The sequence below is a fragment of the Oncorhynchus mykiss genome, chromosome 14 (genome assembly GCF_057628025.1).
Source record: "Oncorhynchus mykiss isolate SJ-2025 chromosome 14, ASM5762802v1, whole genome shotgun sequence".
Classification (NCBI taxonomy): Eukaryota; Metazoa; Chordata; class Actinopteri; order Salmoniformes; family Salmonidae; genus Oncorhynchus; species Oncorhynchus mykiss.
In genome coordinates this window covers 11,771,271-11,780,252 of record NC_143035.1, presented here as the reverse complement: position 1 = coordinate 11,780,252, position 8,982 = coordinate 11,771,271, and the positions used below count along the sequence as shown (strand labels likewise).

Genomic DNA, 8,982 nt, shown 5'->3' with positions numbered 1-8,982 from the left:
TTTTTGTAAACATTTCTAAAAACCTGTTTTTGCTTATGGGGCATAGATTGACAAATGTTTTCTTTAATTTTAGAATAAGAATGTAATAATGTGGAAAAAGGGAAGGCATCTGAATAGTTTTCAAATGCACTGTATATAGAATACAAGGCCATTGTCAGTAAAAGGTATCCAGCTGAGTTTGAAGAACAATACAAACATCAGCTGTGGGTTGCCATTCTACAGTGGTGTAAAGTAAAAAATAATTGAAAGTACTACTTACGTAGTTTTTTGGGGTATCTGTACTTTACATTTTTGGCAACTTTTACTTCACTACATTCCTAAAGAAAATGTACTTTTTACTCCATACATTTTCCATGACAACCGAAAGTTACATTTTGAATGCTTAGCAAGACAGTCAAATTGAAGCACTTATCAAAAGAACAGGTGGTCATCCCTACTGACTCTGGCCTGGCGGACTCACTAAACACAAATGCATCTTTTGTAAATAATGTCTTAGCGCTGGAGTGTGCCCCTGGCTATCCATACACTTTAAAAACAAAACAAATGGTGCTGTCTGCTTTGCTTAATAAGGAATTTTAAATGTATATGAGCAGTTTTAATTACTTTTGATACATAAAACCAAATAATTTTAGACAAGTAGTATTTTACTGGCTGACTTTCACTTGAGTAACTTTCCATTAAAAAAGGTATTTATACTTTTACTCAAGTATGGCAATTGGGTACTTTTTCCCACAACTGACCACAGAACAGCAGCTATGATTTTCTGATGATTTTACTTGGTGAAACGTCACCATTCATTCACACCCAGGTGATCTACCACACATAGTTTTGGTTCGCCTAGTCCTTTATGTTTTTCAACTCCGTCTGAAAGAGATTCAGTGCCAACAAGTATTGACCAAGACAAGATGTTTCAATTCATGTTTTTTTATAATACATACTTCAGTAAAATCTACATCAATACACTTTGAGAGTACATGAAAATAGCATATGCTTCAAAATGTGGGAATATACCATCTGGATCTGTCTTTCCTTAACACAAACATCCTTTCGCTCCCTTTTCTGAACAGTAAAAAATATATATAATAACACAAAAAAAACATTGAGTGTGGAGGGACAGTGCTGTGGAGGACTAGACTACTTTCCATAGCCAGATGATGGGAACCAACCAGTCAGAGGAAAACCCAAAGATTTCAACTACGAGACAAAAAGAACTACACTTGCATTGAACTTAGAATACATCGTACGTAACCTGCTGAAGAGTATCAAAAAGTTTACACAAATCTTTCAGGCTTCCTTTATATTATGTTTTTGATTAAAAGAAGCATGTTCAATGTACAATCTAAGGCTTGCCCATCGTTTGAGATCCAAAGAGCTTCTAAAGCATGTACACTCCCCTACATATTTATCTGGACAGTGAAGCTAAAACTTTTCATTTGGCTCTATACTCCAGCATTTCAAATTTGAGATGAAATGTTTCATATGAGGGGACCGTTCAGAATGTCACCTGTTTTGAGGGTATTTTCCTACATATCTGTTTTACCGTTAAATGAAAACAGTCCATTTGAAGGTATCATAAGTAGTTAATATACATAAGTTTAGTATTTGGTTCCATATTCCTGGCATGCAATGACTACATCAGCTTGTGACTCTACAAACTTGTTGGATGCATTTGCAGTTTGTTTTGGCTGTGTTTCAGACTATTTACCATTTCTGTTTGGCACAACAATGTGTCATTTTGGAGTCAAAAATAATAATACAAATTGAATATGTTTCTGAACACTTCTACATTAAAAGGTGGATGCTACCATAATTACTGATAATCTTGAATGAACTGTGAATAATGATAAGTTAGAGGCACAAAGATCAGACCCCCAAGAAAGGCTAACCTCTCACCATCACTTTTTGGGGGGTATGATATTTGCGCCTCTAACTCACACTCTCACTTATTCACGATTATCCGTAATCTTGGTAGCATCCAGATTAAGGTATGTGTTCAGAAACGTTCTGTAATATTTCAATTAAAAATGATAATGCATTATTTACTATTCATTTCTATTGGACATAACATTCTGAAACACAGCCAAAGCATAGTGCAAATGCAGAATCACAAGCTTGATGTCACTGTGTGCTAGGAATATGTGACCAAATACTACACTTTTGACTACTTTAATACACATACTACTGAATTTGACCAAATATGTATAACACCTTCAAGTTTGCCCCACAGCTTGGACACGGCCTTGGAGTCCACCAGTTTGAAGATGCCCTTGTCCCGCTGCATCCACTTGATGTACCTGGGACAGGTGTTCTTATATACATAAAGTGATTATTTCTAAACGGTAAAAAAGATATGCATGAAAATACCCTCAAATAAAAAAGGTGACATTCTGTACGGTCACCTCACATGAAATAATTAATCAAATCCAAAATGCTGGAGTAGAGAGCCAAATTAAAAGTTTTAGCTTCACTGTCCAAATCAATACGTAGGAGTGTGTAGCTATGTATTATGTATACAAAGTCCCTTTATCCTCATCTCTTTTCCTGGTTTTCTGATGTGGAGGGAGGGATGGCACTGCAGCTCCAGTTTGAAGACTAGCTCCCTGGTAACTAGGAGCTCCATAGCTGAGGTTCAGAGCTCTCCTCCTCTGTATGGTCCTACAGCTCCACTGCCCAGTGATTGGAGGATGGGAAGGGAAGACTCCACTTCAAAACACAGGGTCAATATGGAGTCAGTAGCTGTTGGGCCCCTTGGCCTCGAGTTCAAGATTCAGGGTCAACTGGGTTCTGTGCCGACTCCGAGTCAGAGGGGTCTCCCGGGCTAGACTGGGGGAGCTCCGTGCTCACTGAAGGGGTGGACTCTGGAAGGGCTGTGTGGGGTGAGATGGCTTCTTTTTCAGGGTGTGTAGAGGGGGTAGGTACAGGGATTGTGATGGTGGTGGATGGAGGGAGCTGTGGTTTACCTACAGGGGAGGCGGCAGGTGGCTGCTGGGTCACAGTCACAGGCTTTGCCAGTATGAGTGGAGGGGCTGGTTTAGCCTGCACCAGCTGGGTGACTGGTTTAGCCTGCACCAGCTGGGTGACTGGTTTAGCCTGTATGAGCTGAGCTAACTGGCCTGAGAGCTGGGCTGAAAGGTTGCCCTGCGTCAGCTGAGCTAGCTGGGCCGCCGGGATGGTGATGATGGTGATCTTCTCTCCACTCTTGGCCCCGGCGGGCATCATGGCGGGCAGGGTCTGGATCACCAGCTTGGGCCCGCCAGCGTGGGCGTTGCCCAGGGTGATGGGAGCCTGGGTGGTGAAGACGGTGGAGGAGTTGAGGGTCATCTGACCCAGTGTCGTCGTCATGACCATGGGCATGGCCAAACGCATGGTCCTGTACATAAGACAGAAACAAAGATGTAACTACTTCACAGTGCATTTGGATGAAAATGGACACGGACAGACTCACACATGCAAGTTCTCTCTTATGTCTGTTGCTCCTAACACTTTTTCAAATAAATACCACAGATTTTCTCTTGGGGAAAAAAAATTGCAACAAAAATGTATTCATTATTTCATGACTTCTCCAATCATGCCTCACCTGTTGCCGGACGAGGTGGGTATGACAGTGATGTAGTTCTGCTGTGTCTGGGTGGAGGTGGCAGGGTCAATAATCAGTGTCTGGTGGTGCTCAGAGGGTTCCCCCTCATCTCCCTCCTCCTCCTCCCTGTCATCGTCGATCACCCTGATGTTCTTGGGCATGTCTTTAAACTGGTAGGCTAGCCTCTGGCCCGCCACCTTGGCTAGGATCCCCCTCTGGTAGTAATACCTGGACAGGAACAACCGTACACTCAGTTTACCTAACCTAAGTGGCATACAGTTGCATGCATTTTAAAAGGGGAACTTAAGGTTAAATGCATGCATTTTAAAAAGACAAATCAAAAATTGCATTACTCATTCCTTAGCATAAAAATAGTAAAGATATGTTGGGTCAACAGTAAGCCTTACACACTAACTATAGTGAGGAATTGGCTAGCCAATATAGTAGAATGGTATCCCATAGTTACCTGAGTGCCCTGCCCATGGTTTCATAGTTCATGTCAGGTTTGTTCTTGTGTTTGCCCCACAGCTTGGACACGGCCTTGGAGTCCACCAGTTTGAAGATGCCCTTGTCCCGCTGCATCCACTTGATGTACCTGGGACAGGTGTTCTTATCCTGGAGGAGATCCAACAGGAACTCCCATAGGTAGGTGGTGCTCCCTGGAGGACGGAGGGAGAGAGAAGACCAACGTCATTCATACAGAGGATCGCTCACACACCGGCTATATACTGAAGGGATATGGCCCCATCTTGAGTTGGGGCTACCTTTTCCCTCTCTGGGTCTCTGCCTGATCCCCAGGTCAATGTTGCCGTTGGTGTCAGGCTGAGGCTGTTGTGTCTTCGGCTTCCGTCCCCCTGCAAGGAAACCAACCAAACATAACTTCGTACATTTTATATAATATACAACTTAACTTTTAATACTGGGTTGCACACAGTGACAGATGGCAAGAACGCATGTGGTTGTGTCTGAGGCAGACCTTTCTTCTTCTTGGCAGACGGAGGCTCATAGTCAGGGGGTATAGGGAAGCTGTCCTCTTCTATGGGCTCACACTCTGTAGACACCTCCACCACCGTCTCCATCATCACGTCCTCCACTGAGACACAGACAGACAATAGTTCATCATTACAGCCACAGAGCAGTGTGAAGATTCAACTCAGACTGCCAAATGGTAACTTTTATGGTAGAACGAACGTTGACACATTTTACGCTCATATTTTTCAGCCCGACATCATGGCCCGCCACACACTTATAATGCCTGGCCCCCGGCAAGGCCAATGGAGGAGGGGTTGAGTTGTTACCTGTGTTGTTGCGGTCTCCATGGAAACTGCTGGGGGAGTCCATGTGAAGAAGGGCCTCGGCCGCCTCGAAGGTCTTATCAAAGCACACCATGCCCCCGTGTGACGACACCTCTACTACAACAACACAGGAGACGGGGTTAAAGGAGTGGCAAAAATACATTTCATTTCAATGTAATGTTCGTTCAATTACTTTGTTTCAATGAGTATTCAACCGTATCTTCCTATGCCTGGGGCCCTACAGCAGTAGATACCACAGACGTTCACCCTTGGAAGCAGTTAGCTGGGCAAGATGGATGTTTCCTTTCATTAAATAATGAGAGGTTAGGCTAAGTGAACCTGTACTTTTGGGACACTGATAGTAAACCGTGTAGCGTTGGAGAGAAGGAGTGACGTAGCCGGTACCAGATATCACCCTAAGTCTTCTATTTCGCCGCTCTTCATCTCATTCATTCACAACCCTCCCGCATTCAGTTGTGCATAGTAACTACTGCCTACAGAAGATCTATCTTGAGGATGGTCATTGGTCAACATCCTAAAAAGCTGTCCCCTCCCTCAAACCTCATGACTTCTGTCCCTCTCCCAGTGGGCTCAGTTCATTCACCACTAGATGTCCTTCTTGAGATGGTCCTAAAAGAAAATAATACTTGTCATATTGGAAAGTCTAAAAGCCAATTTATGCTTGTTCAGGCAATGGGATCCAGAGGCTCTGTACGTGGGGTGTGACAATTGCGGAGCTTCCGGAGGCCAACTCGAGCACCTCATCGCTGTGCACCTTCCAAATTTTGTAACAATGCAGAGTGCTCCGTATAGCTCTGCATGGACATGATTGGTTTGACGATAGGTGAGTGCGGGAGGGCCAGTACAGGGCTAGAGCCTTTTACACCCACACTCCTCTAAAGCAATCACTCAATCAAAAAAACACTATCCAAACCCTCTAACAGCAACAAAAAAATATCGCTGTCCAGTCCTGCACCACCCTCCCTCTCACCTGTCTCCACTACCTCGGTGACCACCTCCTGCTCGTCTCCCACGTCCTGCATCAGATAGGTCCCGTCATCGTAGACCAACACCTGGGCAGCGTAGCACTGCTCCAACTGGGCACTGGGCACCTCTTCCACCACCACAGCAGGATACTCCTCCCCATCCTCCCCTATTACAGTCTCCACTATCTCCTGCACCACCTCCCCCTCCTCACCGAGGTTCTCCTGACTCTGGAGAATGAACAGATACATTGAAGGAAGCGCAAGTTGAAACATACATCATGTGTTGTATGTATTTGAACATTTGTTGAATCATTTATAACGTTGAGATAACAGAGACGCCAATGTCACGAGAAAAACATGTTATTCATTGGTTCACTTCACAATATTATTCATGTCAATAAGATATTTCTATCAGCCCTGACCCAGCTTTAAGCTTGGAATGGGATTGTGTGTGGCACTGGTATTCCAATTAAAACACCCTTTAAATGTTGCATAGGGAAGGTTAGGACCGGTTGTCTCTTACCTGCTCAGTCTCTTCCATGACAGTGACGTACTCCACCATATTCCCTCCACCGTCTGCCACCACAACAGAGGTCATCACTCATTCCTATGGAAATAAAACAGGGAATCAGAGCCAGCCTCTTCCCCAACCACAGTCCATCACACAGACTAGGAACAGTTCTGTATAGGGCCCTGATTTCTGAAGTATGCACTAGCGTACTCATCACAGCTAACGGAGAAACGAAACTGGCTAGCTTACACTGCAACAGTAACAACACAAACGTCAATTTGGACAAAAATTGACCATGTTCAGCAATAGGGCTGAGGAAACTCTACACTCTGTAGAACGCGATAGTTGCTTTTTGCGCATCACGTTCACAAGCACTTCACGTTCACAAGCGTGACCCCAATGTTTACATCATTTGTGCAGTATCTATGTGGTAGCTTCATTAGCCCGCTAACTAGTAACGTTAGCGAACTAGCTAACTATAGGTTCTACATTGTAGCTTTAATGTACATTGATTGGTAGATAGGTGTGTTCCAAGTTGTGTTATCAGAGAGATGACACGTTAAGTTAACTTGCCGAACTAACTACTACACAGGAAATGCTCAATAATATTTCAGTTCGTTTGTTAGCGGCTAACATAGCTCGCTTGTTAGCTACATAGTTAGCAGCGCCAACTAGCTACGGTTGGCTGTCATATGGCCATCCTTGCCCGTTGAACTCCACAGATCCAATCATGTTATTAAGTAAAATTTGGCAAAAACGTTCCTTACCTCTTATGTTGCTTGTCCTGCAGTCGATAACTTCAAGATAGGTCTAGCTCTGTAAGCTAGCTGGCTAGCCAAATTGACCAGGCCGACGTCGACGCGCTCCTTAATTTGAATACTCTCAAGTGTTTGCAAGCTTGCTGTAGCAAGCACAATATTTCAGCCAAATAGCTTGCTATGTGCTCTTATGTTGATTTTCACCGACAAAACAATACTGAAATTCCGTATATTGCATTTGTTTGAAGTTAGTCCTATTTTACAGGATGTTTCGATCTCACTACTTTCCTGCGCGCCGTCTCTTTGCTGGGGGAAGTCGGGCCAACCTTCTGTAGCCCGCTAGCGATGACACATTGGCCGCGATGACGTCAGAGCATCGCGCTACTGTCCCCTGGCAGTGGACCCATCCAAACGTGGCCCTGGCGTTACAAAAAGTCATTTATCGATAAATAAATGATTTCAGACACATTTCTGTAAAGAGAAATTGCTGCATGAATACATCATTTGTGATTGCTGCATAACTGCCTGAGTATTTCACCATTTTAACTATATATATGGTAGCAATGAGGTTTTGGGGTTTACTACGACAACGATAGTGAATGCTCATATACAGGACATCATTTGTCATGGTGTATTTTCAATAGCAGAGAGGTTTCAAAGTTGACACACACACACAAAATAAAGCTGTAGACAAAACTGAAATATTCCTTTATTTCAGAAAAACAGCAATGTTTCAAATAGTCACAGTTTGTAGCCCATGCTAGGCCAGATGCACAGCGTGAAGCCCTCCACTCACAGGACAAGCCACTATATAGCCCATTCAAAACCTGCCTGCAAACATTAGGACAGACACACTGAATTATCCCACTCCTTAATTAGGAATGATTCTACATTCACTTCTTATCAACGGTCTCGGTACCATTTCAAATATGCCTAACATTTCAAAAATAAAATATAATATGTGAGGAAAGTGAGAAGAGAACTAGTCCTACAACAAATATGTAGAGTATGTCTACAGTGAAAGCCTTGTAGGGCCTGCAGATTATTTTAACTGGTTCTGACAAAGTTACGAACATGTATTTGGGAATCTAAACTAACTAGTAAATCATTCATTTGAAAAGCTGAAAAAAACTTTAAAAACACTCACTGAGCCATATCAAGCGCTGAGTTAACGTATGTCACCACACAAGCCTGACTGCAGAGTAAAAACTGTTTTCATATGACAACAAGCACAACACTCAACTGTTTATACCAGCCTAGGAAAACATGCTATACACTCAACTCATGGCTTTTCCTATTTCAGATTCAGCTTTTCACCACAATAAGCTATAGTGGGTCACTTAAATAAATTGACTATCTAACAGCTGTGTACTCTATAGCCATGGTGCTGAGCAGAGAAAGGCTCTACAACAGAGGGGGAGGGAGAAAGTTAAAAGAGAGATGAAAATGTCTGCCTTATGAAATCTTGAAGAGCGACATCATGGACTACGCAATGGAGTCTAGCTTGAAGAGACATCACCGACTGTAAAAACCTGACTGATTCGTTGTCATGCTCTTTTCCCAATATGAATCACATGTCTGGCATGCAACTGCGAAGGTTTGTTCAACTGTAACACTGCATTAATAAAAGGTCTGTAGATCACAAGCTGGAGGAATACTGAGCTGGTAAGGTAGCCTAATTGATCTGGTCTCCCAAAAACAAGTCAGTGACTCAGAAAGAGTGATTTTTTTATTTGATTTGATTTCCAAAAGCAGTCTGATCGCATTCCCTTTGAGTTAAATACTTGTGATGTTCACATTGGAATCAGCCCAAAGAGTTAGAACATGAGGATAGTTGAAGAATGCTGGTCACATT

General features: G+C 43.1%; 1 protein-coding gene across 2 annotated transcripts; it reads right to left on the bottom strand.

Moving 5' to 3' along the window:
* Positions 1 to 908: 908 nt before the first annotated feature.
* Positions 909 to 7,486, bottom strand: LOC110488806 (ETS-related transcription factor Elf-2). Of its 2 annotated transcripts, none has more exons than XM_021561203.3 (9): positions 7,137 to 7,486; positions 6,382 to 6,465; positions 5,864 to 6,086; positions 4,876 to 4,986; positions 4,554 to 4,670; positions 4,342 to 4,431; positions 4,044 to 4,236; positions 3,578 to 3,805; positions 909 to 3,370 (listed from the first exon to the last, which is right to left on the bottom strand). In XM_021561203.3, the coding sequence occupies exons 2-9, from the start codon at positions 6,454 to 6,456 to the stop codon at positions 2,761 to 2,763; spliced, it is 1,647 nt and encodes a 548-aa protein (XP_021416878.3). In that variant the 5' UTR covers positions 6,457 to 6,465; positions 7,137 to 7,486; the 3' UTR covers positions 909 to 2,760. The 2 variants fall into 2 exon arrangements, with proteins under 2 accessions (XP_021416878.3, XP_021416877.3); XM_021561202.3 differs by having other exon boundaries at positions 4,876 to 4,989; positions 7,137 to 7,474.
* Between the last annotated feature and the right edge of the window lie 1,496 nt (positions 7,487 to 8,982).

Bases quoted from the DNA above. Each gene is read 5' to 3' on its own strand.
- LOC110488806 (XM_021561202.3), bottom strand. From the start codon at position 6,456: ATGACCTCTGTTGTGGTGGCAGACGGTGGAGGGAATATGGTGGAGTAC. The intron at 4,671-4,875 runs GTAACAACTCAA...TCTGTGTCTCAG, and splicing joins TGGAGACCGCAACAACACAG to TGGAGGACGTGATGATGGAG. The intron at 4,237-4,341 runs GTAGCCCCAACT...TCCGTCCTCCAG, and splicing joins GAGACCCAGAGAGGGAAAAG to GGAGCACCACCTACCTATGG.